Source organism: Dreissena polymorpha, chromosome 11 (genome assembly GCF_020536995.1).
Source record: "Dreissena polymorpha isolate Duluth1 chromosome 11, UMN_Dpol_1.0, whole genome shotgun sequence".
In the NCBI taxonomy this organism is placed as follows: domain Eukaryota; kingdom Metazoa; phylum Mollusca; class Bivalvia; order Myida; family Dreissenidae; genus Dreissena; species Dreissena polymorpha.
In genome coordinates, this window is record NC_068365.1 from 57,651,176 (window position 1) to 57,678,499 (window position 27,324).

At 37.7% G+C, this 27,324-nt stretch overlaps 1 protein-coding gene across 2 annotated transcripts in view; it reads left to right on the forward strand.

Annotated features, from left to right (window-relative positions):
• LOC127850334 (nucleolar pre-ribosomal-associated protein 1-like) overlaps nt 1–27,324 on the forward strand; it is a 59,526-nt gene that overhangs the window by 19,463 nt on the left and 12,739 nt on the right. For both annotated transcript variants that reach the window (XM_052383305.1, XM_052383306.1), the window contains exons 14-25: nt 3,459–3,560; nt 4,755–4,974; nt 9,893–9,968; nt 10,265–10,332; nt 10,911–11,056; nt 11,718–11,876; nt 17,180–18,092; nt 18,312–18,449; nt 19,509–19,801; nt 21,488–21,564; nt 22,075–22,247; nt 26,063–26,173. In XM_052383305.1, coding sequence (XP_052239265.1) covers nt 3,459–3,560; nt 4,755–4,974; nt 9,893–9,968; nt 10,265–10,332; nt 10,911–11,056; nt 11,718–11,876; nt 17,180–18,092; nt 18,312–18,449; nt 19,509–19,801; nt 21,488–21,564; nt 22,075–22,247; nt 26,063–26,173 — 2,476 coding nt within the window. The remainder of the gene's footprint in view (nt 1–3,458; nt 3,561–4,754; nt 4,975–9,892; nt 9,969–10,264; nt 10,333–10,910; nt 11,057–11,717; nt 11,877–17,179; nt 18,093–18,311; nt 18,450–19,508; nt 19,802–21,487; nt 21,565–22,074; nt 22,248–26,062; nt 26,174–27,324) is intronic.

The window sequence follows — 27,324 nt, forward strand, 5'->3', positions numbered from 1 at the left end:
ACCTTCTTTGTCACACAAGTTTCCAATAAAGATTCTGGGAAAAATGGCAAACCCAAGCCAGGACAGAGGAATTTCAAACCTTCTACCGGCAGGGGCGCACCTCCTGCTTATCAGCCCTAGGTCCCTTCCCTTTCTACCGCCACAACCTCCGATGCCGGAAATACCAGTCGGGGCCAGACTTTTCCACTTCTCAAATCGATGGCTTCAAATTACTTCAGACGCATGGGTTCATTCTCTTGTGACAAAAGGCCTGACTCTTCAATTCGAAAAAAGGCCTCCACTTTCTCGCGTCCTTATAGAGCTGGTATCTCGGCATCCACATATTCCAGAGTTCATTCTCGGGCTCTTGGAAAAACAGGCGGTAGAAAGGGTTCAAGATCCTTATTCTCCAGGATTTTACAGTCGTCTTTTTCTTGTTCAAAAGAAAAATGGTTTCTGGAGACCAGTAATAGATTTAAAAGTGTTCAACATGTATCTCCTCAAACCAACTTTCAAAATAGAGACTCCTTCTTTCATACGGGAATCCATCAAACCCCTGCACTGGGGGGTGTCTTTGGATCTGGAAGATGCTTACTTCCATGTTCCTATACATCCCAACTACAGGAAGTACTTGCGATTCGCCTTTCAAGGCCAAGTCTACCAGTTCTGGTCTATGCCTTTCGGGTTGGCGACAGCCCCACGAGTTTTTACCAAACTAATGTCGGCAGTCGGATCACACCTCAGAGTTCACGGGATTATTCTTCTTCAGTATTTCGACGACTGGCTCTAACACCAGCTCGATCGTCAATTGCTTCTGTACAACCTAGAATTCTCTTGGAAGGAACTCCTCTCGTTAGGGTTCCTTCTCAATGCAGACAAATCAGACCTCATTCCTTCACAGGACTTTACGTTTGTGGGAATGAATTTCTTGACCCACATCAATCGGGTCAGAGTGTCTATTCAACGTATATCAGACCTTCTGATGAAGGTCAACTGGGTTTTGTCCCAATCTCATATAACAGCTCAAGAATTCCTCTCTCTCAACGGTATCCTGAGCTCAGTAGCAGACTTTGTGCAGTTGGGACGTCTCTTCCTACGTCCTCTTCAGCACTATCTCTCAGCTTGTTGGAAATGGTCTCCAGGCAATCTATTAACACAGATTCCAATCCTTCCCTCCTTAAGGTCTCATCTTCAGTGGTGGCTAGACGAGGAGACTCTGTTGGCAGGAGTACCCCTTCTTCCTCCACAACCGTCATTATATCTAATAACGGATGCGAGCAAGGAAGGGTGGGGTGCTCACCTGGATTTGGAAACCAGAAAATTACTTGTTCTTTGCGAAACTTTCAACATTCATCTGCTGGCAAAATATATACCAGGTCGCCTCAACGCCCTCGGGGATGGTTTGTCTCGCAAACACCAGTTACTTCCATCGGAGTGGACACTTCATCAAGAAGTGACCAACCAGATCTTTTTCAAGTTCGGTTATCCCCTGGTCGATCTATTTGCGACCAGACACAATCACAGACTTCCTCTGTATGTGAGTCCAGTTTACGATCCAGCAGCGTGGGCAATCGACGTGCTTTCGTTCGCGTGGGACCAACTGGATGCTTACGCCTATCCCCCACCCATTCTAATTCCCCAAATATTGGGGAAAATCAGGGTGAGCTCTTGCAGGATACTCCTGATTGCCCCTTGGTGGCCCAGAAGATCTTGGTTCAACGATCTTCTCAGTCTCCTGTACGATTATCCCAGGAATCTTCCTCACAGGTCAGATCTTCTGTCTCAAAGCGGCAGACTACATGCGGACCCAAAAATGTTCCACTTACACGTCTGGCCGTTAACAGGCAATCTTTGCAGAAGAAATGTTTATCTGTCAGGGCTTCAACCCTCGTTGCTTCGGCAAGGAGAAAATCTCTAGAGCAGTCTATGATGCTCGTTGGAAACTCTTCTCCAATTGGTGTTTTCGAGGGAAAATTAATCCCCTCAATCCCTCTGCTAGACGAATAGTGGATTTTCTCATTTATCTTTTTGATGATAAGAAACTTTCTCTTAGTTCCATCAAAGGATACAGATCTATGATTTCGCATACATTGGCTTTCACTAAGTCTTCACAAGTCTGTGCTGATCCAGCTATTTCAGAACTTGTGCGAGCTATGGAACTTAGTCGTCCTGTATCTCGTACACTTGCTCCTAAATGGGATTTAGCTTGTGTGCTAGGTTCGCTTATTAAGGCTCCCTATGAACCTCTTGATCAGGCTTCATTACAATTCCTAACATGGAAGACCGTTTTCCTTCTTACTAAGGCTTCAGCCAAACGGAGAAGTGAAATTCATGCTCTTTCTATCGAGGATAGTCATCTTCGTTTTGACTCTTCTGATGGTTCCGTTACATTGTTATGTCAGTCAGGATTCCTTGCTAAAAATCAACTCCCCTCTATGGCTTCCAAACCCTTCAAAGTTTCAAGTCTATCTAGAACTTGTGGACATGAAGATGATGATAGACTCCTTTGCCCGGTCAGGGCTTTGAAGTTCTACCTTAAAAAGGTAAAGTCTATTCGAGGTTCTCGCAAGAGACTTTTCATTCCATTAAAGGGGGGGGGCGATGTGTCTGCGGCTTCTATTTCTCGTTGGATAGCCTCGACTATTAGGAAAGCTTATTTTTCTCTTTCATCGAGGGATTTATCCCTGTTTAAGATAAGACGGCATAAATTAAGAGCTCTTTCGGCTTCGTGGGCTTATATTAATCAGACCCCACTATCTGAAGTGCTTCAAGCTGCTTTCTGGAGGAATCCGACCACCTTCTCCTCTTTTTATCTTCGTTCTCTTGAGTGCCAACAAGACAATTTGTAGTGGCTCAAACTGTAGTTTCTTCTATGGCGTAAGTACACTGGTGCCATCCGAGAATTAAGTACTATACTGTACTAACAAAGATTATAAGAGGACGTGATTCTACTATCTCTGGCTGTAAACCCTCTATATGGGTTCTGCTGTGATGGGAAAAAATATGCGAACCTTCCCGCCGCAGCTGCAAAATCAGCTAGAGATAACAGGTAACGTATTTATGATATTAAAACAAATTTTCTTAAAGTAAAATTCATTTTAATTATTAAATACTTACCTTTTATCGGTAAGTCCCACCTCCCACCCCGCTCATCGCCTTTTTATGTTTGCGTAAAGGAAAGATGAGTTGTGGTTCTTGATTTCCTGTTAGGTTGCATTGTACTATGTTTAACCTGATTTGGATTCTTATAGAGGTGGACGATTCCCAGCGCTTGAATATTTTCCGGATGAAATAATTCCCTTGGAAAGGGGTAAGCTAGAGATAACAGGTAAGTATTTAATAATTAAAATGAATTTTACTTTAAGAAAATTTGTTTTGATGTAATTCGGAAAAAAATTAAGTATCGTTGGCACTTTGTTTACAACATTGTAACATTACCATGACATTTGATGCTTACATTATTATACATTTGATTCCAGAATACCTCAGGCCACCCTTTACTTTATCAACTGCTGGAGATGGTGACAGCACTATCTGTAGATTCAAAACTATCACAGGCAATGTTATCGCTAGTTTGTAAGGTAGGAATACAATTTATTAAAAACCTCACTTGCATTCATTAGCCCTTAAAGGGTAATACAAATTATTTTGTATCATGTTTGTTCTTCAACAAAATTGCCCAACACTTGTAAACCTAATAAGAAAAAAAAAATATTGTGGTTATATTGCCGGCTAGCCCAGTTGGTAAAGCGCTGCACTATAAAACCAAGGATTGCCGTTCAATCTCCAGACCAGCCACATAACTTTTTTTGGTATTGTTCATAAACTCATTTCTACGGCCATTCTTCTACCCACCTCTGATTCAAGGCAGGGCAGTTTTCAGCTACTGGCATAATTGTATGCCCTTAGTACTGATAAACCAGCTATCTCAGAAAAAGTGTTAGTTAGTTAATTGACCGCCATAATTTGACTGAAATACTGTTCAAAACAGCAAAATATCTAACTTAACACAAAAGACTAATTATTTGTATGTGTAACATTACAGAGATTTTAGCAACATGAATCAAATAAACACCATGTCCTACAGGAAACTTGTTATATTTTCATTATTGTAAAAACCATGTACATTGCTATAAATTTAAGGTTCATTATACCCCCACAAACGAAGTCCTCTAGGCCAAGTTCAAACATGGTCCATGCCGGGTCAAAAATTAGGTCACGGGGTCACTTAGTGCGTTTTTTAACATTCAGCATGGTGTCTGCTCTCTAATTCAAGTAATTTTCATCCGATCTTCACCAAACTTGGTTAGATGTTGTATTTAGATGATGTCTAGGTCAAGTTTGAATATGGGTCATGCAGGGTCAAAAATGAGGTCACGGGGTCACTTAGTGTGTTTTAAACATTGAGCATGGTGTCCGCTCTCTAATTCAAGTAGTTTTCATCAGAGCTTCACCAACCTTGGTCAGAAGTTGTATCTAGATGATGTGTAGGTCAAGTTCGAACATGGGCCATGCCGGGTCAAAAAACTAGGTCACGAGGTCACTTAGTGCGTTTTAAACATTGAGCATGGTGTACGCTCTCTAATTCAAGTAGTTTTCATCAGAGCTTCACCAAACTTGGTCAGAAGTTGTATCTAGATGATGTCTAGGTGAAGTTCAAACATGGGCCATGCCGGGTCAAAAACTAGGTCATGGGGTCACTCAGTGATTTTTTTTCTACTCTTATGGCATGAACTCCACATATAACATACTTTGCAAATTCTTGCTTTTCTCAGCTGCTTGAAAGCACTGGTCAGTTTGATGGTCACAGAGAAGAGCTGTTGCTATGGTTACGCACACTACAGTCTCACGGCTCGTGTGTCCTTGACCTTGTAACCAAGGTGATGATGACCTACATTCACAACCCGTATCCATACATGGACCTGCTGTGTGACATACAGAGCAAGGTTGCTATGGATACTGATTTTGCAAAGACGCAACAGGTTAACATTGATGGTATGTTATTGGTTATATTTAAGTATATTAGGAAATATAGAAGTTGATTCTTGTTTTATACAAGATATATCCTTTATGCCCCGGATCGAAAGATCGGGGGGTATATTGTTTTTTGCCTGTCTGTCTGTCATTGTGTCAGCCATTGTATGTGTGTGTCACAAAACTTAAACCTTGGTTAAACTTTTATAACTTTTGCAATATTGAAGATAGCAACTTCATATTTGGCATGCATGTGTATCTCATGGAGCTGCACATTTTGAGTGGTGAAAAATAAAGGTCATGGTCATCCTTCAAGGTCAAAGGTCAAATATCATTGTATTTTTCGTTCCTAAAACTTTAACCTTCGTTAAAGTTTGGTCATAACTTTTTGAATATTGAAGATAGCAACTTGATATGTGGCAAGTATGTGTATCTCATGGTGCTGCACATTTTGAGTGGCTAAAGGTCAAGGTCATCGTTCAAGGTCAAAGGTCAGATTTATGGCTTCAAAGAGGCGCAATAGGGGGCATTGTGTTTCTAACAAACACATCTCTTGTTGACTCTGGAAAACTTAATAAAAATGATTAAACTGAAAATAGGTTTACATTCTGATACTGACAGGACACCTTTCATAAACATGTAGTAGTCAGTTGAATTCAATAGTTTTGTTAAACATTTTTATGCTTCCCCAAAAATTTTGGGGGGAGCATATAGTCGCCGCTTTGCTGTCTGTGCGTGTGTCCATCCGTGCACAATTTTTGTCCGGGCTTTTTCTCAGCAACTAATGACCGGAATTCAATTAAACTTTATGGGAAGCTTCACTACCAAGAGGAGATGTGCATATTATCAGCCGGTTCTGGTCGGACGATTTTTCACAGAGTTTTGGCCCTTTGAAATTTTCCATTAACTGTACATATAGTGCAATTCTTGTCCCCCCAACTACTGACCCCCCAATATCGGAGTTATAAGCCCAGAATTATCTCCCCTTGAATTTGAGAAAAAAATGAAAATCAGTGTTTTTATGTGATAAAATCCATTATTTTCATCCAATTCTTGGCAAACTTGCACAGTGTCTTTGTATCAATGAGGACTCAAACCCTTTGAGCTCATCTATTTTTTTTGAAAAAAAATTATGAGCTATTGTCACCACCTTGGCGTCGGCGTCCGGTTAAGTTTTGCGTTTAGGCACACTTTTCTCATAAAGTATCAATGCTGTTGCATTCAAACTTGGTACACTTACTTACTATCATGAGGGGACTGGGCTGGCAAAGTTAGATTATTCTGGCTTGCATTTTGACAGAATTATGTGCCCTTTTTATACTTAGAAAATTTAAAATTTTGGTTTTGTGATTAGGTCCATTTTATTCCTTAAGTATCAAAGCTATTGCTTTCATACTTGCAACCCCTACTAACTATCATAAGGGGACTGTGCAGGCAAAGTTATGTAACTCTGACTGGCATTTTGACAGAATTATGTGCCCTTTTTATACTTAGAAAATTGAAAATTTGGTGAAGTTTTGTGTTTAGGTCCACTTTTTTCCTAAAGTATCAAAGCCATTGCTTTCATACTTGCAACACTTACTAACTATCGTAAAAGGACTGTGCAGGCAAAGTTATGTAACTCTGACTGGCATTTTGACAGAATTATGTGCCCTTTTTATGCTTAGAAAATTGAAAATTTGGTTAAGTTTTGTGTTAAGGTCCACTTTTTTCTTAAAGTATCAAAGCCATTGCGTTCATACTTGCAACACTTACTAACTATCATAAGGGGACTGTGGAGGCAAAGTTATGTAACTCTGACTGGCATTTTGATGGAATTATGGGCCCTTTATACTTGAAAATTTGGTTAAGTTTTGTGTTTTGGTCCACTTTACCCCTAAAGAATCATAGATATTGCTTTCATACTTGGAACACTCGCAAACTATCATAAGGGGACAGTAAAGGACAATTTGCAAAACTCTATTTGTCATTTTTACGGAATTATGGCCCTTTTTTGACTTAGTAACTTTGAATATATGGTTACATTTTGTGTTTAGATCCACTTTACTTCTAAAGTATCAAAGCTATTGCTTTTAAACTTTAAATACTTTCATGCTTTCATGAGGGTACTGTACCTGGCAAGTTGAATTTTACCTTGACCTTTGAATGACCTTGACTCTCAAGGTCAAATTATTAAATTTTGCTAAAATTGCCATAACCTTCTTTATTTATGATTAGATTCGATTGATACTTTGACAAAACAATTCTTACCTGACATACCACAATTGACTCCGTCCAAACCATCCGCCCCCCCCCCCCCCCCCCTCCCCGAATCCACCTCCTTAATCCCCCCCATTCTTTTTTTTTTTTAAATTAAAGATCATCTAATAAATGACCACCACACCCACACACTATACCCCCCACCCCCACCCCAAAAAAATAATTTTTATGCCACCCAGTAGGGTGGCATATAGCAGTTGAACTGTCCGTCAGTGTCAGTCAGTCTGTCTGTCCGTCAGTGTCAGTCAGTCTGTCTGTCCGTCCGAAAAAAAACTTTAACATTGGCCATAACTTTTTCACTTTTTAAGATAGCAACTTGATATTTGTCATGCATGTGTATCTCATGGAGCTGCACATTTTGAGTGGTGAAAGGTCAAGGTCATCCTTCAAGGTCAAATGTCAAATTTATGGTGTCTGTCCGTCCGAAAACTTTAACATTAGACATAACTTTTTATACGCCCGTCTATGACGGGACGTATTATGGTATACCCCGTGTCCGTCCGTCTGTTAATGTCGTACGCTACGTCAAATATCCTTTGACAGATTTTCTTCAAATTTTAACACAATCTTAATATTGATAAACCCTGATCCCCTTTCGTTTTTGACGGAATTCTGAATTGTCGTTCCAGAGTTATGGGACTTTGTTCGTCAAAATTTCGTGATTTCATTGAATGTCCTACTGTAGCTCAAATATCCTTCGATGGATTTTTTTCAAATTTGAACACAATCTTAATATTGATAAACCCTGATCCCCTTTCGTTTTTGACGGAATTCTGAATTGTCGTTCCAGAGTTATGGGACTTTGTTCGTCAAAATTTCGTCATTTCATTGAATGTCCTACTGTAGCTCAAATATCCTTCGATGGATTTTTTTTTTTTTTTTTTTAGTATCCCTGAAAAATTGAACAAGGTGAGCTTTTTTCTATTCCGATTGTACACTACCACTTACCCATCTACATTTCTCTTTTATTATTGGTCAAAATATCTATAACAGGTTTACTTCAACTCCATATCCTCTAAAGAAATGCATACATATACTCAAAAAAAGATATGGTATGAATGTCAAGGAGACGGCGCTCCATGCTCATGTACTTATAAAATAAACCATGTATTCAAATACAAATAAACTGAAGTAAAAAAATGATTCAAAGGGTTATTTATTACCTTACTACTTCATTGGCGAACGACGGGCGTATCATGCGCTCATGGCGCAGCTGTTTATTTAATATTGAAGATAGCAACTTGATATTTGGCATGCATGTGTATCCCATGAAGCTGCACATTTTGAGTGGTGGAAGTTAAAGGTCAAGGTCATCCTTCAAGGTCAAAAAAATAAAATAAAATTCAAAGCGGCGTTTTCATGAAGCTGCACATTTTGAGTGGGGGAAGTTCAAGGTCATCCTTTAAGGTCAAGGTCAAAAAACAAATTAAAAAATTCAAAGCGGCGTTCTCATGAAGCTGCACATTTTTAGTGGTGGAAGTTCAAGGTCAAGGTCATTCTTCAAGGTCAAGGTCATCCTTCAAGATCAAAGGTCAAAAAAATTATAATTTCAAAGCGGCGTTATCATTAAGCTGCGCATTTTGAGTGGTGGAAGTTCAAGGTCAAGGTCATCCTTCAAGGTCAAGGTCATCCTTCATGGTCAAAGGTCAAAAAAATAATATTTCAAAGCGGCCTTCTCATAAAGCTGCACATTTTGAGTGGTGGAAGTACAAGGTATATGTCATCCTTCAAGGTCAAAGGTAAAAAAAAAATTAAAAAATATTCAAAGCGGGGCAATAGGGGGCATTGTGTTTCTGACAAACACATCTCTTGTTTTTTTCAAACATGGTTAAAAAACACAAATATTTATTTTTATTATTTTATTTTTGAAATACCGTCCAACCATGCCACCCAAGAATTCTTGGGTGGTTTAAAAAAATGCATTGTTTTTGCATTTTCGGAAGATAATGTAATAAATGACCACACCCCTACACTATACACCCCTCTCCACTCCACCCTTTGTGATTGAAATTGAGATAAGTCCCTACACCTTTAAAAAGAAAAATAGATTAGCGGTCTGCACCCGCAAGGCGGTGCTCTTGTTTAAAAAGAGCAATATCGAAGCAATAAGTCCAGAATGACTTCCCGTTGAATATGAGAAAATTTTGAAATCCCGTTTGTTTACCCAATTAATTCCACAGTTTTCATCCAATTATTTCCAAATTTGCACAGTATCTTTATATCAATGAGGACTTCAACCCTATTAAATATGAGCAGTATCGGAGAAATAAGTACACAATAATCTCCCCTTGAATTTGAGTAAATTCTCCTTGTTTGGGCGATTAAGTATACAGTTTCCATCTTATTCTTTCCAAACTTGCACAGTGTTTATAGCAGTAGAGCGATTCAAGCCCTCATGGGCCTCTTGTTAATTACTTAATATGTATATGTTCTTTCTGCATATTGATATGAGTGGGAAAACAGAGCTTAATGGATGTGATATTTTTCTGTTAAAGAAAATCTCTTCTTAGCCAAGATACAGTCTTGAGGGAAGGCTGTCATCCCTAATTGATAGCCTTGATACAGTCTTGAGGGAAGGCTGTCATCCCTAATTGATAGCCTTGCAGTCTTCACAGGCTAATCTTGGATGACACTTTAAGACCCATTTTATTGAGCAAGGCTAAATTATTGTTTCATGCAGATGTTTTGAAAATGGATGAGACAGAGCTGGATGTAAATGTGAACACCTCCGGCGGGACAGCCTCTGATGTCAGGCGGTAAGAAGCGTACTGTTTATTCAACAGCAGATTGTTGTCATGGCAATAAATAGTTCATAAAAATGTAATGATAATTATATAAAAGAAAAAATCTCATATTTATGCACATCAGTATTTAAGTTCTAAGTTTTCAGTCAAGAAGTAGCTATCTCAGATAACTTGCCATTGACCAGAGGATCAGTATGCTCTTTGATTAGTTTTTCGTTTTAAAATGTGACAATATTTTTCAAAAACAAAATACCCACTGTATTAACATATTCTTTTCATGTCATAGTACATTTGTTCTTTGTGTGCAGATTTGCCTTCTGTCCGTTGGTTCTGGTAGCTGTAGATGTTGCCAGCAAAGGTGAAAACTTTTCTGAAGGTATGGAACATTTGTTTATATACCACCATGAAAATAAAAAATAAATATTAATTTGTTTACAACCATTCAAGTTGTATGTGTTTTATATAGGGGTAAGAATGTCCATCTGCCAGACTGTCTCAGTCTCAGTTGACCCAGCGTGAGTAATTTAATTGAACCATAATGTGTCTGAAATACTGTTAAGAATTCAGAAATTCCAACAAACAAAATTAGTGATCACATTGGCAGTCTGATAGTCGGTTTAGGTATAAGCACAAGAGAGGGTTCATTTGTGTTACAAAAAAAATATGCAAGACTCACTGTGGGAAAACAGGGCTTAATAGATGTTCGTAAAGTATTGTCCCAGATAAGCCTGTGCAGTGTGCACAGGCAAATCAGTGACAACACGATCAGCTTAAAAAAATCCATTAAAGGAAGTCTCTGTAAGAGAAAAAAAGTTGTCTCTGATTATCATTTGCTGACTGCACAGGCTGAAAGAGGGACTAAACTTAAACACATGCATGAATCCACGTTTTTCCAGAGGTTCATACAAATTTATTAAACTTTTATTACATTTTTCAATTTATTTCTATTATTAGGATCCAAGCAGTATGTGACATCAGTCCTCCTACAGACATTTCACCTTCAAGTGGATCCACGAGCCTTCTGTCACATGATGGCTCAATGTGGGCACGGAGTGCTTGTGGAAGGGTTTGCAGACTATGTGGGCATGTGGACCAAAAAGGTATGACATAAGCCTTGCTCTGGGAAAACAGGGCTTAATGCATGTGCAGTAAGTTTTGTCCCCGTCTGCACAGGCTAATCGGTGACGACACTTTACGCCTAACCTGACTTTTCGCTAAAAAAAGGACATTCTTTAAACAAAAAAAATTCATAAAAGCGGAAAGTGTCCTTCCTGATCCGCCTATGCAGACTGCATTAAGCCTCATTTTCTCAGAGCCGGCTCAAATCAATATGCAAGCATACGCTTGTTGTATGTGCCAAAGCACATGTATTAACCATTTATTCCATAAAAAGCCATTCAAAGTAATAATTTGACCAAGCAATCTAATATTCTCATATCCTTCTTTGAGACAAAGAAATTGTTACAAGCCCAGCTTGATGAAACTTGAGTATGAAAAATTTACCTTTGGAGGTCTTGTGGACCTGTGCCAATGAGGACTCGCTGTGCATGAACATAAAGTGGCCATTTGCATTTGAAAAGAAAACTGTTTTTGTAAAAGAATTTCCAATTATCTGTCTCAGTTTAAGTAAATTGGTGGACATCTAGTTGCTGTTGCTGTTGCATTGATGGCTACCTGTTGTAAGAACAAAGAATTATACCTACTAGATCTATCATATAACAAACATTAACAGTGGCTTCACAATGCAAGTTCTTATTGCAGGTCTCTACAACGGTTGATGCAAACGGAAATAACATTGTCCAATTGATGGCGGATGAATTGGTTTCCAAGGGAAACCTGTCTCTACCTGGCAACAGTCTGAAATCTGATATTTCTAGGGACCTCCTGCATTTGTGGTTCATTGCTCAGAATCTCTCAAAGGTTGGTTAAAAACGTTCATTGATTCAGGTTTAATATGTTTGTATTAATTGTATGGCTATCTTCCTTCACTAATGTATTATTAGCAACCAAAGTACAATGTGCTTATAATGAGCTTTTGTGGTAAGTGACTCCAGTCACTGGCATCGCAAGTTGTCTGTCAACAGTAATTTGCTTGCAGCTTTTCCTGCATGAAACTTACCAGGAATGATACTTGGATGACCCTCTTTCAAAGTTGTTCAAATCGCATATGTAGGTCACCAGAGCTAAAAGTAGATTTTCAAGATAATACAGTCCAACCTGCCCGAGCGACCGCCTGTTAATAGCGACCAACAGTCAATAACGACCACACCGATTTCCTCCCGAACAATTTCGCTAAATATTGAACCTGCGAATAAAGCCCACCTGCGAACAAAGACCAAAGACCGCCCTTTTACATTCCCAAAAGTCCTTTTTGATAGCTTACAACGACCACTGCAATCATAAAAATCAACGATTTTGCAACTTTCAAAAAACAATGGCCGCCAAGACGCTGTGTATTCACGTGATACACATCTTACCAGTGGACTTGTCGGTCGCTATGGAAATATTGACAAGTGACAGTTTATTGCACTTGATAGCAGTTGTTTGTTTATTTAACACGCATAGCTAATTGGTAGTCGCCTGCTTCCTTTATGCATTTGACAGTTTGTCAAAAGTGTAAAAATATTGCCTTTGTATTAAAGTGACTCGCGATTAATGTACTAATTGCTGAAAATATCAAAGACAAGTTTGGGGCTTTCATCAACTCATTAAGGAAATTAACGGTTTTATATCAATAACGATGCCTGAAATACAAACATTTTGATAGCCATTCCCTTCTTACATTTCTCCTTGATAAGACTTGCATAGATTATAGACAAGTAATCAGTTCAATTTAACCATCATGGCTTCCAAGCGTATGTTCTTGATGTTTGAAGAACGCGTTGCGGTCATTAGTTTGTTAGTTAAAGGACACAATTGTAGACGAGTGGCTAGTGATCTTGGTGTAGGCAAAACTCAAATCCAGAACATTCTGAATTACATGTACATATACATGTATGTCAATAATTATTTATAAATGTATATGATTAATGAAATAATTAATAAAAACATAAGGGAATGGAAATAATAAAAACAAAACTGTGTTTTCAATCCTTTATTTATTATACATGCATAAGTATTCAAACATTTAAACAAAAGAGCACATACATAGATAAGGTACCTGTTAAATACTACTAGCATATTTTGCAAAGTTTCAATCGACCCTGGGAATAAAGACCACCTGTGAACAAAGACCACAACGACCAAATCCCTTGAGTGGTCTTTATAGACAGGTTAGACTGTAATTTCTAAAACTAGATAACCCAAAGCTTTTAAATGTGTTGTTTTAGGATATTTGTCCAATACAAAGTTTTTTGCAATCATGGCACAGAGATTAAAACTGGCTATGCCCAAGGGATCATGCGAATTATTTAAACTTGAAACCCAAAATAACCTAAAAAATATTTAATGAAATGACATTATCTAAAAAAATAATAGATGTCATTTACATCCTTATATGGACTTCTATTAATTTACTTATATTTTACTATCACTAAAACTGAAACTGCAAGGCCCACAGCTGTGATGTTAGGTTTTTGATGTTTTCTCGCCACAGTTTTTATGCCCCCCTTTGAAGAAGAGGGGGTATATTGTTTTGCTCATGTCGGTCCGTCCGTCCGTCCATATGTATGTCTGTCCACCAGATGGTTTCCAGATGATAACTCAAGAATGCTTAGGCCTAGGATCATGAAACTTCATAGGTACATTGATCATGACTCGCAGATGACCCCTATTGATTTTGAGGTCACTAGGTCAAAGGTCACGGTGACCCGAAATAGTAAAATGGTTTCCGGATAACTCAAGAATGCTTATGCCTAGGATCATGAAACTTGATAGGTAGATTGATCATGACTCGCAGATGACCCCTATTGATTTTCAGGTCACTATGTCAAAGGTCAAGGTCACGATGACCCGAAATAGTAAAATGGTTTCCAGATGATAACTCAAGAACGCTTATGCCTAGGATCATGAAACTTCATAGGTAGATTGATAATGACTGGCAGATGACCCCTATTGATTTTCAGGTCACTGGGTCAAAGGTCAAGGTCTCAGTGACTCGAAACAGTAACATAGTTTTCTGATGATAACTCAAGAACGCTTATGCCTAGGATCATGAAACTTTATAGGTACATTGATCATGACTCGCAGATGACCCCTATTGATTTTGAGGTCACTAGGTCAAAGGTCACGGTGACCCGAAATAGTACAATGGTTTCCGGATGATAACTCAAGAATGCTTATGCCTAGGATCATGAAACTTGATAGGTAGATTGATCATGACTCGCAGTTGACCGCTATAGATTTTCAGGTCACTAGGTCAAAGGTCAAGGTCACGGTGACCCGAAATAGTAAAATGGTTTCCGGATGATAACTCAAGAACGCTTATGGCTAGGATCATGAAACTTCATAGGTACATTGATCATGACTCGCAGATGACCCCTATTGATTTTTAGGTCAAAGGTCATGGTCATGGTGACCCGAGATAGTAAAATGGTTTCCAGATGTTAACTCAAGAACACTTATGCCTAGGATCATGAAACTTCATAGGTACATTGATTATGACTCGCAGATGACCCCTATTGATTTTCAGGTCACAAGGTCAAAAGTCAAGGTCGCGGTGACCCGAAATAGTAAAATGGTTTCTGGATGATAACTGAAAATCGCTTATGCCTAGGATCATGAAACTTGATAGGTAGCTTGATCATGACTCTCAGATCACCCCTATTGATTTTCAGGTCACTAGGTCAAAGGTCAAGGTCACGGTGACCCGAAATAGTAAAATGTTTTATGGATGATAACTCAAGAACGCTTATGGCTAGGATCATGAAACTTCATAGGTACATTGATCATGACTCACAGATGACCCCTATTGATTTTCAGGTCACTAGGTCAAAGGTCAAGGTCACAGTGACAAAAAACATATTCACACAATGGCTGTCACTACAACGGAGAGCCAATATGGGAGGCATGCATGTTTTACAAACAGCCCTTGTTTTAAATTATGTCCTATGGGTTAAAATATACGAGGGGTGTTCCAGAAGTTTGTGGATTTTCGCTATAACTTATTAGTTTGCTGGTAAAAGTCAATGAAATTTACAAATTATACAAACCAATTATCAAGGACTTTATATATAAGCTAAAAATGCATGAATTCCATAAAGCGCGTTTGAAACGCGTTGCCATTGAGACCTCAGTAACGACATGCGGCGCACGCGTGTATTTTATTATAAGTATGAGCGTTATGCGAATTTAAATTTGGTTTAAATGTCGTTGATAAACAGAATTTACGGCAAATTACATGTGACGTTGACGTCACATATCTACGTCACACGTAGGTTGAATATTCAAAGTTGTTTACATCATTCTCAGCTGTAACACCGCGAAGGTAAAAACGACAATAGTTAACGTAATGAAATCATGTCGTCAGTTGACAACGTTGAACTATGCACGGTGATTAAATTTTTTCACTCATTGGGCAACACACCATCCAAAACGTTTGAGGAAGTTAAAAAGTCGAAACAATTCAACTGCTCAAGATCGTTGGTATTCAAATGGCACGATAAGATTTAGAAAGGGATGCGAATAGGTAGAAGATGATGCTCGAAGTGGTAGGCCGGCGCTAGTTAAACAAACATTACGGACAAAGTTAGAGACTTGATTAAAACAGATAGGCGTTTAAAGGTGCGATATATCGCAGAAGAGCTTGGAATTGGCACTTCATTGGTTTACAGAATACTAACCGAGAAAATGAAAATGTGCAAGGTTAGTGCTTGATGGGTTCCAAAACTTCTCTCTGGTGAAGAACGAGTGAAACGCGTTAAGTGCTCAGAAGAGTTTTTGAGAAGATACCGAAAAGAAGGAGAGCACTTTTTGGACCATATCATCACACTTGATGAGACGTGGTTATGGCATTATGATCCGGAGACAAAAGCACAATCCTCAATGTGGAAACTGGTTTATGAAGTCTGGTGGAAAACATATGTTCATCTTCTTCATGGATAGACGGGGAATGCTGCTCATCCACCAGGTGCCCCATGGTCAGACGATAAATGCTACATATTATCAAAAGGTAATTACAATTTCGTTATTGAATTATGTATTGTTATTTTGACAATTTTGTTATTACTAAAAAATTATTCGTATTCAAAATAGAAAATAAATTAATTACAATTTAAAAAAGTTACATGAAACTTAAAATTCTTTAATTTGCCTACTGCAGGTACTTCGCCGGGATTTAATGAATGCTCTAAGGAAAAAGAGACCTACGATTGATGCCTTAGCCGTCATACTACACCTTGACAATGCACCTGCGCATAGGGCCCAGTCAACAGAACTTGAGATAGATGTGATCGGGTTTCAGCGCCTAAATCATCCTCCTTACAGCCCAGATTTGGCCCCTATGGACTTCCGCGTCTTAATGGAAGTTAAATCACAGTTGCGCGGTATTCGCTTTGCAAGTAAACAGGAACTTACAGTTGCAGCACAGCGAATTGTGTCCTCTTTTGACGCTGACTGGTATAGAGACACTTTTGACATGTGGATTTCCCGACACATAAAGTGCATTCGCGTTGGAGGTGATTATGTGGAAAAGATTTGACAGTTGTTAACTTCATAACGTCAATGACGTTGAACAGAAACGTTACACGTGCGTCGGTGTGCGCATTGTGCACATGTTTAAATCTCTGTAATATATTTATTGTTTTATGTATTTCCATGATATTTGGAGAGTAGATTTGGAAAGGACGAAATATTCTTAGCATGCTATTTGTTTATCCATTTATGTTACCAAATGAAAGTTATAGCGAAAATCCACGAACTTCTGGAACACCCCTCGTATGTTCTCAATACAATTTTTGGTATGCATACAATAAAATAAAGGTAATGTTTTACTTAATAACAGGTGATATGCTAAACATCTGTAAATAATGGTTTTGAATGCTAAAAATATGTTACAAAATAAAGCATTCCACTTGGGCCTATGTGCAACACATGGATGCGATAGTTTTGTGACAAGGCATATCTCCTAGGACCAATCAGAGTTTATAATCTCAGTAATCTCCTTGATGTAGCAAGGCTGCTTATTGATTCCATTTGCTGAATTGTATGCTAAAAACAATGAAATAATCAGACTTTCAGATATAACTTTAATTGAACAGGAAAATGTTTGCTTGTACTATTTTTAGAAAGCAGAGAAGCAGTCTTGCAAATGGGTTGAGTCCTGCACTGCTTCCATTTTGGCCAAGATTGAAACTGCTCTAAAAACGGCCTTCATTGATAACGTAGAATGTCATCTACCCATGGAAAGCATCTTTCAACCACTGGAAACACCGAAAGATTCTCTGAGTTCCTGTATCAGACTTGTTCTCAATCATCCGGCTATAAAGCAGCATTTTCTTACAAATACATCAGAAAGTGGGAACCAGTCTAGAAAAATGTCAAAGGTCATTTCAAAGTTTGTGTGTGATTTACTGACAATTGCATCACCATGTGGTATTATTGTGAAGAGCGATATTGGTTATTATTTTCAAAAAACTGAGAACATGCTTGAATCTAGTGGCAGAAGTGATATTATGGGTATCTTAGTGGATATTTTGCAGGTTTTGTGTCAGTCTCTTGCGGGCGAAGATTGTGTCAAAGTTGTGAATCTTTTGCTAGGCAACATTGGAATGGAAGTCGGACAATTTTCTAAAGAAACATTCCTTGCATTCAAGAATTTGGTATGTCAGATTTTGAAAAAAATCATGCAGTCGGGGTTAAAAGTTGTAAAATTGAAAGAGGCAGCCTTCAATACGCTGATTGAGGTGTTTCTTGTGTTTGAAAAAGATTATCTTGTGGTGCTGTCAGAGTTGATTGAAAACTTCCCGCTACTGAGCGTGCTTTGTGATGTCAACATCGTGAACATGTTATTATCAGTCGAGGCTGAGAAGAAGATGGAATGTTTAAAGCTGCTTCAGTTGATGATGTCACACAATGTGACCTTGACCTTGGCTGTGTTGAAAATGGCCGCCAAGGGCAAAAAAGTGATGGATGCAAGGTCAAATCTTGAGCTTGTGAGGACTTGCTTGAGTCTTGCAAAGGATAGTCCTTCAATGAAAGGTATAATAATTGTTGGGAATTGTTTTAGTCGGAATTGTTTTTCTTTCTTTTTTCTTAATAGTTTACGAAATAAAGCTAAACAACTTTTGTCAAAGCATACTTTCATAATGTTTGACACTGTCCTTGTTTTGGCAGTATGTTGATTTCTTATTTATTTTTATTTGTTCATGTTTGAAATTTTTAAATGTTGTTTAAAATGAATGCTACTTTAACTTTCAGACATCTATGACAAGGCAGCTCGAAAGCTGATGAAAATATTGAAAACCGATTTCCTACAACTCTGTGAAATTGAACAAGTTGAAAATTCTGATGTTCTTTTGCATATTTTCACAATGTTACACAAACGTGTTGTCACAGGTAGGTTCTGTAGTGGGTTGGTAGATTTGTATTGCTGTTTAACATGAGAAGTATTGTGCAAAAATGGATCTTATGCCTTATGGAACCATGGTATCTTCAGACCAGCCTGCCCATTTGCAAAGTCTGGCCAGGAGCTACTATCTCTCTGCTGTTTAGTCTGTGTGGTGAAGTCTGGCCAGGAGCTACTATCTCTCTGCTGTTTAGTCTGTGTGGTGTCATTAGCTAACAGTGTAGCTCCCTTCCAGACTGTGAACGAGCTGGTCTAGAGCAACACTGGCACGCATGGCATAAGATCCATTGTCGCATTTTGTCGTTCATATGATCCATATGAAATCATCTGATCTAACCATAAAAAAAAAAAATTTAAACCATTTTTTTAATAACTTCATCAGTCCTGTTACAGATTTAACATTTTTATTTTATGCTTTCCGGTGGTTTATAGAGAAATATCAGTGAATTAAAACTGATAATTTCACTGTTTCAAACAATGAAAATTATCAGTGAAAATTATCGATAATTTTCACTGTTTATGTTAAATGACGTCATTTTTTTGACGAAATGACGTCATGTTCCCAACGAAATTCTTTAGTTAAACTCTTTAACAATGTATATAAACTGTGAAATAAAGCATAAAATAAAAAGAAAATTTGTTGGATTCGATGGATTATCGATTTTAATTCACTCGTGATCATAGAAAATATATATTTTCACTCGTGGCTGCGCCACTCGTGAAAATATTATTTTCTATGATCACTCGTGAATTAAAATCGATAATCCACTGAATCCAACAAATATCCTCTATATCACTGTGTTGTTTCATTGAATATGTAAGATTTTATCATTTAATGCAAAATTGATAGAATAAAATTGTTTACAGTTGTTGGTACCATATTGATCTTGTAACTGATAGACTTAAAACTAGATAACAATTTTACTTTTAAATACTTTTAGGGTTAAAATTTGACTGAATGTGTATTGATTTATACTCAATTAACATCTTATAACTGACAGGTTTTGTTAAATGTAGATCTCTTGTTTTTGTATGTTTGTATTACTTAGGTTCAAAATTGGTTGCAAGCATGTTTGAAAAGCTGACTGAATTGTTCCGGACTGGACAGGAAGTGCAAACCCATCACATTGACCTACTCCCACTCCTTAGCAACCAATCTTGGTTACTAAGCAACCAGCCGGAGACACCTGGTAACCAGGACGTATCTGTGAACGGAAATGAGGCTGAGTGTGTGGAGATTGCTCAGCAGTGTGTGAAGTGTCTCACACATGAACTAGGAAGGAAAAGGAGTGTGACTGGGGTCTCTGAAAAGCTGTTGAATATTTTGACAAAGTTTAATATTGTAAGTATTGGTGTATAAAAATCAAGTTTAATATTGTAAGTATTGGTGTATAAAAATCAAGTTTAATATTGTAAGTATTGGTGTATAAAAATCAAGTTTAATATTGTAAGTATTGGTGTATAAAAATCACACGGTTTCTGTTTAAAACTGTTTACGATCACCCATTTAATTTAAAGAGGAAGGGGTTGTTAACCTTCTGTGTAAAGTTCGACAACATTAACCTGCCATTTGTTTACTTTATTTGTATGCTAGGATTGTTTCCTTTATTTGCGTTTGGTTTTGTTTGAGCAGGTTGTTTACGAGTTTAAACATATCGTAACAGAGTATTAAGTGAGAAAAGCTTCAATTTGTTCAAAACATGTCTGCTACTGAAAGTAATTTATTCAGGATAACATTAAATTAATATATTCCTGTATAAAGGTCAGTTCCACATTAATATTGGTGACCTGTATATGATACCCTGATTGCACCTTGCTGCTTTAAAACGATGACATGTAGTCTTTCCCACTACCTTAACATTTGGACAAGCTTGTATAATTTTGTTCAAAATTCAAATGAAGATGAAGATTTTAGTGTATATAAATTTTAATTGTGTGATGATAAAACACTATTCTTTAGTTTTTACCATTTTATATGTTAAATTCCTAAACTAATGTCTTTACAATATTGGAAAGAATATCATTTTGAGCCTGTAGACTTGTACTGGACAAGTTGTAATGTACATTTGTCTTCCAGAATGTGCAAGCGCCTTGGAGAAATAAAATTACTGAAATACAGATAATAATACTGTAATAGGAATATGTGCATTTTTATGCCCCCCTTCGAAGAAGAGGGGGTATATTGCTTTGCACATGTCGGTCGGTCTGTCGGTCGGTCGGTCCGTCCACCAGGTGGTTTCCGGATGATAACTCAAGAACGCTTGGGCCAAGGATCATGAAACTTCATAGGTACATTGATCATGACTCGCAGATGACCCCTATTGATTTTGAGGTCACTAGGTCAAAGGTCAAGGTCACGGTGACCCGAAATAGTAAAATGGTTTTTGAATGATAACTCAAGAATGCATACGCCTAGGATCATGAAACTTCATGGGTAGATTGATCATGACTCGCAGATGACCCCTTTTTATTTTGAGGTCACTAGGTCAAAGGTCACGGTGACCCGATATAGTGAAATGGTTTCCGGATGATAACTCAAGAATGCATACGCCTAGGATCATGAAACTTCACAGGTAGATTGATCATGACTCGCAGATGACCCCTATTGATTTTGAGGTCACAAGGTCAAAGGTCAAGGTCACGGTGACCCGAAATAGTAAAATGATTTTCGGATGATAACTCAAGAACGCTTTTGCCTAGGATCATGACACTTCATAGGTACATTGATCGTGACTCACAGATGACCCCTATTGATTTTCAGGTCACTAGGTCAAAGGTCAAGGTCACAGTGACAAAAAACGTATTCACACAATGGCTGCCACTACAACGGACAGCCCATATGGGGGGCTTGCATGTTTTACAAACAGCCCTTGTTTAATCAATTTTGTGCATTCAATTTACATTTTAATAAAATTGTCCAGTTCAAAAGACGACTTATTCTTCACTTTTATTTGTGTAAGCTGGATATCATGGATGTTCATTTTAATGTTCATCAGTACATGAAGTCAATTGTTTGTTTGTGTTTTAGGACACATTTGCGAGCTGGATTTCTACCATGCCCAACTGTGATCAAACATGGTGCAACCTGCTCAAGTTCATGCTAAGGTAATGCACCATTTATTGAAACGAATACAGAAAATATTATAAGTTTAGGTTGAACATGATTATTTTAGCTTCATTGCAAATCATTTTTGTGTAGAAATAACACACATCACTGCTATAGGATAATGGCTAACAAATGTTTAGTGATAATGGCTGAAAACTGCTAAGGGATAATGGCCCAATACAAGATAGCCAAAAGATGCTTAATGATTGTTATAGCCCAATACCATACAACAACCAAAAAATTTATTGATAATGGCAAAAAAAGACAGGAAAGCCAGACAGTGCTTAAGGATTGTTATGGTCCAATACAGTACAATAAACAATAATGGATAAGGTATAAGGGGCATTCTTAGTCATGAAAGTCCAAACCAGGTAATATTGAAAACAGCATATGCTCAGTTATGGACAAAATTTTCCTGTTTGATTATTGTTATACGCATAAGGAGAGTAAATTAATTATACATCTAAAAGCTGATAAACTGTTTGCTCCAAAAATCGACACCTTTTCAGGGATTTGTACAACCACAAAGAAGCCATGTTGCTGCTGAACAACCTCGTTTCACGAATGTACCGCTCTGATGGCCCTTCCTTCACCATCCCCATAGCAACTGTGGTTGACATGGTAACCAGTCACTCCAGCTTTCTTCCGACTATGTTTGGACAGAATGGTCTGGAGAGCAAAGGTTTGTCGATAATATAGAATTTCATTGTTTAACCATGTGACAGTCATGGTAACATGTTTAATATAGACTCTATAAGCAACATAAAATAATCTCAAAAACATTACACAGGCGAGCAATCTAGGGCTTTCTTGGCCTCTCTGACTTAGTTTTTCAGTCTTATCAAAGCAGTCAGCCAACTAACCACTCATTTCCGAGGCTAACTCAATATGCAAAAGCACTTAGCTAAGCCTGTACTAAGTTTACATACATATGCCAAATACTAATAAGTTAGTATTAGTAATAACAACTACTGTTCAGAGGTAGCTGGAGAATCGCCATGGAAAGGATTTCATAACCAACTCGAGTATTAACCCTTTCAATGCGGGAACCGAATTTTGAAGACCTTTGCAAACAGTTTGGATCCAGATGAGACGTCACAGAACGTGGCGTCTCATCTGAATCCAAACTGTTTGCTATTCTGATTGTATTCTTTGAAAAAAAATCGAAGAAAATGCTAATTTAAGAACTTAAGCAGACGACAATTTAGCAGACAACAAATTTCCCAGCATGCAAAGGGTTAAGACTGGGTTTGGCTGAGCTTTGGATTGTCAGTCAAGCTCACTACATATTGAGATAGCCTTGCCCTTCACATATACAGGTTCACTGATGGATCTTAAGGTCTGGGGCCACATCCTTGCCCTTCACATATACAGGTTCACTGATGGATCTTCAGGTCTGGGGCCACATCCTCAATATTCCAGTGGAAAATACTAAATTTAGCTGTGTATCAATGTTTTACTTGGATGCTGTTTCAAATGTGCAGAAATATATGCAGTTCTAAATCACAGTCCTCTTTAAATTTTAGATGGATCTTTTTTAAACTTTCACAGTTGAATTAGATAAATGAGTAGATGATGAATATTTAAGGAATTAAGACTGCAACCAGTTTTTAGCTCATCTATTTTATTTTTTTTTAAATTATGAGCTATTGTCATCACCTTGGCGTCGGCGCCCTGTTAAGTTTTGTGTTTAGGTCCACTTTTCTCATAAAGTATCAAAGCTATTGCATTCAAACTTGGTACACGTACTTACTATCATGAGGGAACTGGGCAGGCAAAGTTAGATTTTGACAGAATTATGTGCCCTTTTTATACTTAGAAAATTGAAAATTTGGTTAAGTTTTGTGTTTAGGTCCATTTTATTCCGTAAGTATCAAAGCTATTGCTTTCATACTTGCAACACTTACTTACTATCATAAGGGGACTGTGCAGGCAAAGCTATGTAACTCTGACTGGCATTTTGACAGAATTATGTGCCCTTTTTATACTTTGAAAATTTGGTTAAGTTTTGTGTTTTGGTCCACTTTACTCCTATAGTATCATAGATTTTGCTTTCATACTTTGAACACTCGCAAACTATCATAAGGGGACAGTGCAGGACAAGTTGCATAACTCTGGTTGTCATTTTGACAGAATTATGGCCCTTTTTTACTTAGTAACTTTGAATATATGGTTAATTTTGTGTTTAGATCCACTTTACTTCTTAAGTATCAAGGCTATTGCTTTCAAACTTCAAATACTTTTATGCTACATGTATCATGAGGGCACTGTATCTGGCAAGTTGAATTTTACCTTGACCTTTGAATGACCTTGAATTAATGTCAAATTATTAATTTATTGCTAAAATTGCCATAACTTCTTTATTTATGATCAGATTTGATTGATACTTTGATAAAACAACTCTTACCTGACATACCACAAAAGACTCCACCCAAACCATCCATCACGCTCCGCCCCCCCCCTCTTTTTTATCCCCGCCGAAAAAAAAATTCGGAGGGGATATAGTAATTGGTCCTGTCCGTCCGGCTGAAACTTTGTCCGAAGCATAACTCCAAATCTATTCAATCGATTTACTTTAAACTTAGAATATAAACAGATGGCAACTAGGTGAAGTGCAGTGACCAAGAACCATAACTCTATCTACCTTAGTTTTTGAATTATCTCCCCTTTTATATGATTTTAAAGTACATTTTTGTCCGGAGCATAACTCTAAATCTACTGAAGGGATTTACTTGAAACTTGAAATATACACAGATGGCAACTAGGAGAAGTGCAGTGACCAAGAATCACAACTTTATCTACCTTAGTTTTTTAATTATCTCCCCTTTTATATGATTTTAATGTAAATTTTTGTCAGGAGCATAACTCTAAATCTACTGAAGGGATTTACCTGAAACTTGATATATAAACAGATGGCAACTAGGAGAAGTGCAGTGACTAAGAACCATAACTCTATCTACCATAGATTTTGAATTATCTCCCCTTTTATATAATTTAAAAGTATTTTTTTGTCCGGAGCATAATTCTAAATCTACTGAAGGGATTTTCTTGAAACTTGAAATATAAACAGATGGCAAGTAGGCAAAGTGCAGTGACTAAGAACCATAAATCTATCTACCTTAGTTTTTGAATTATCTCCCCTTTTATATAACTTTAAAGTAAATTTTGTCCAGAGCATGACTCTAAATGTACTAAAGGGATTTACTTGAAACTTGAAATATAAACATATGGCAACTAGGAGAAGTGCAGTGACCAAGAACCATAACTCTATCTACCTTAGTTTTTTAATTATCTCCCCTTTTATATGATTTTAAAGTAATTTTTTGTCCGGAGCATAACTCTAAATCTACTGAAGGGATTTACTTGAAACTTCAAACTTAAACAGATGGCAACTAGGAGAAGTGCAGTGACCAAGAACCATAACTCTATCTACCTTAGTTTTTTAATTATCTCCCCTTTTATATAATTTCAAAGTAAATTTTTGTCCTGAGCATAATGAATTATCTCCCTTTATTTGTTTTTACAAATATTATTATACTCTCTAAAACAAATGTTGTCATACAAGCAAACACATTTCGGCGGGCTTGGCACTACTGTGACAAGCTCTTGTTTTTTTTAAAGATTATCTAATAAATGACCACACCCTCACACTATAACCCCCCCCCCCCCCATTTTTTTAAACATGGTTAACAAACATAAATATTTATTTTGATGACTTTATTTTTGAAATACCATCCAACCATCCCACCCAAGAATACCCCCCCCCCCCACCCCCCAATAAAAAATTATATATTTTTGTTGGCATTTTTTTTTCTTATTTTTGGAAGATAATGAAATAAATGACCACACCCCCACACTATACACCCCTCTCCACCCCACCCCTCTCTCCTTTGTGATTGAAGTATTGAGATAGGTCCCTTCACCTTTAAAAAGAAAAATAGGTGAGTGGTCTGCACCCGCAAGGCGGTGCTCTTGTTACAGAATTATGTTTTTATGTCCTCCACCACTATAGTGGGGGACATATTGTTTTTGCCCTGTCTGTTGGTTTGTTTGTTGGTTTATTTGTTTGCCCCAACTTTAACATTTGCCATAACTTTTGAAATATTGAAGATAGCAACTTCATATTCGGCATGCATGTGTATCTCATGGAGCTGCACATTTTGTGTGGTGAAAGGTCAAGGTCATCATTCAAGGTCAAAGGTCAAATATATTGGTCAAAATCGCTCATTAAATGTACACTTGCAATATTGAAGCTAGCAACTTGATATTTGACATGCATGTGTATCTCATGGAGCTGCACATTTTGAGTGGTGAAAGGTCAAGGTCATCCTTCAAGGTCAAAGGTCATATATATGGGGACATAGTGTTTCACAAACACATCGCTTGTTGTTTTTGTATCCATTTTATATAAATATACTGGATTTATTTGTGTTCAAACATGCCTTGTATGGGGGACAATGCTATTTATAATACGGTGAATAATGGCCATGTTTACAGAAATGCTGATTGACCTGCTGACCACAGTGATAGAGCTATCTCCATCATCGTGTCACACTGACCACGTGGGCGTCTACCTGGGGGCGTATGGAGCCTCTATGTCACAGACAGGTATTGCGGTAGGGATTAATGAATTAGATTGAAAGTTATTAATGCCTTGGGTGCAAATTGATAAATTCACTGCATGCTAATCAAATAATTCAATGGGTTCAAAGGGATTAATGCATTGGGTGCATAGGGATTAATGAATAGGGTGCAAATGAATTAACGCATTTGTTGCAAGGGGATTAATGCACAGGGTACAAAGGGATTACCGGGTAATGCATTTGGTGTAAAGGGATTAATGCATGTTGTGTAAAGGGATTTATTTATGGGGTGCAAAGTAAAGTAATTAATGCATTTTGTGCAGAGGGGTTAATTTCTGTGGTTTCTTTGGTTACCAAATGTTTTTCATATGCTTGTTTACTTTTATTTATTATGTCCCGCAGTCTATACTAGGAGACATATTGTTTTTGCCCTGTCTGTTTGTTTGTTGCTTTGTTGGTTTGTTTGCGTAAAATTTTAACATTTGCCATAATTTTTGCACTATTGAAGCTAGCAACTTGATATTTGGCATGCATGTGTATCTCATGGAGCTGCACATTTTGAGTGGTGAAAGGTCAAGGTCATCCTTCAAGGTCAAAGTTCAAACTTTGAAATACTGCGAATAGCAACTTGATAATTTATTTGGCATGCATGTGTATCTCATGGAGCTGCACATTTTTAGTGGTGAAAGGTCAAAGGTCAAATATATGGGGGGACAAAGTGTTTTACAAACACATCTTGTTTTTATGCTCCCCGAAAAAAAATTGGTGGAGCATATAGGTGCCAGTTTGTAGTTCCGTGTTCCTTCCTTCCGTCACACTTTTGCTACCGTTTCTCATAGCCCCTTCAATACTTTACCAATCGCTTTCATATTTGGCATGTTGGTACCTTGCATGGACCTCTACCTTTGGATGAGATTTGAGGTCACTGGGGTCAAGGTCAAGGTCACCGAGGCTAATAATAGACTTCCTTCTGTCACACTTTTGATACCGTTTCTCATAGGGCCTTCAATACTTAACCAATTGCTTTCATATTTGGCATGTAGGTGCCTTGCATGGACCTCTACCTTTTGATGAGGTTTAAGGTCACTGGGGTCAAGGTCTACGAGGATAATAGATATTTTTGGTGTTTATTAACACATACATTGACAAAGCGCATCATCGGGGAGCATTCATCAG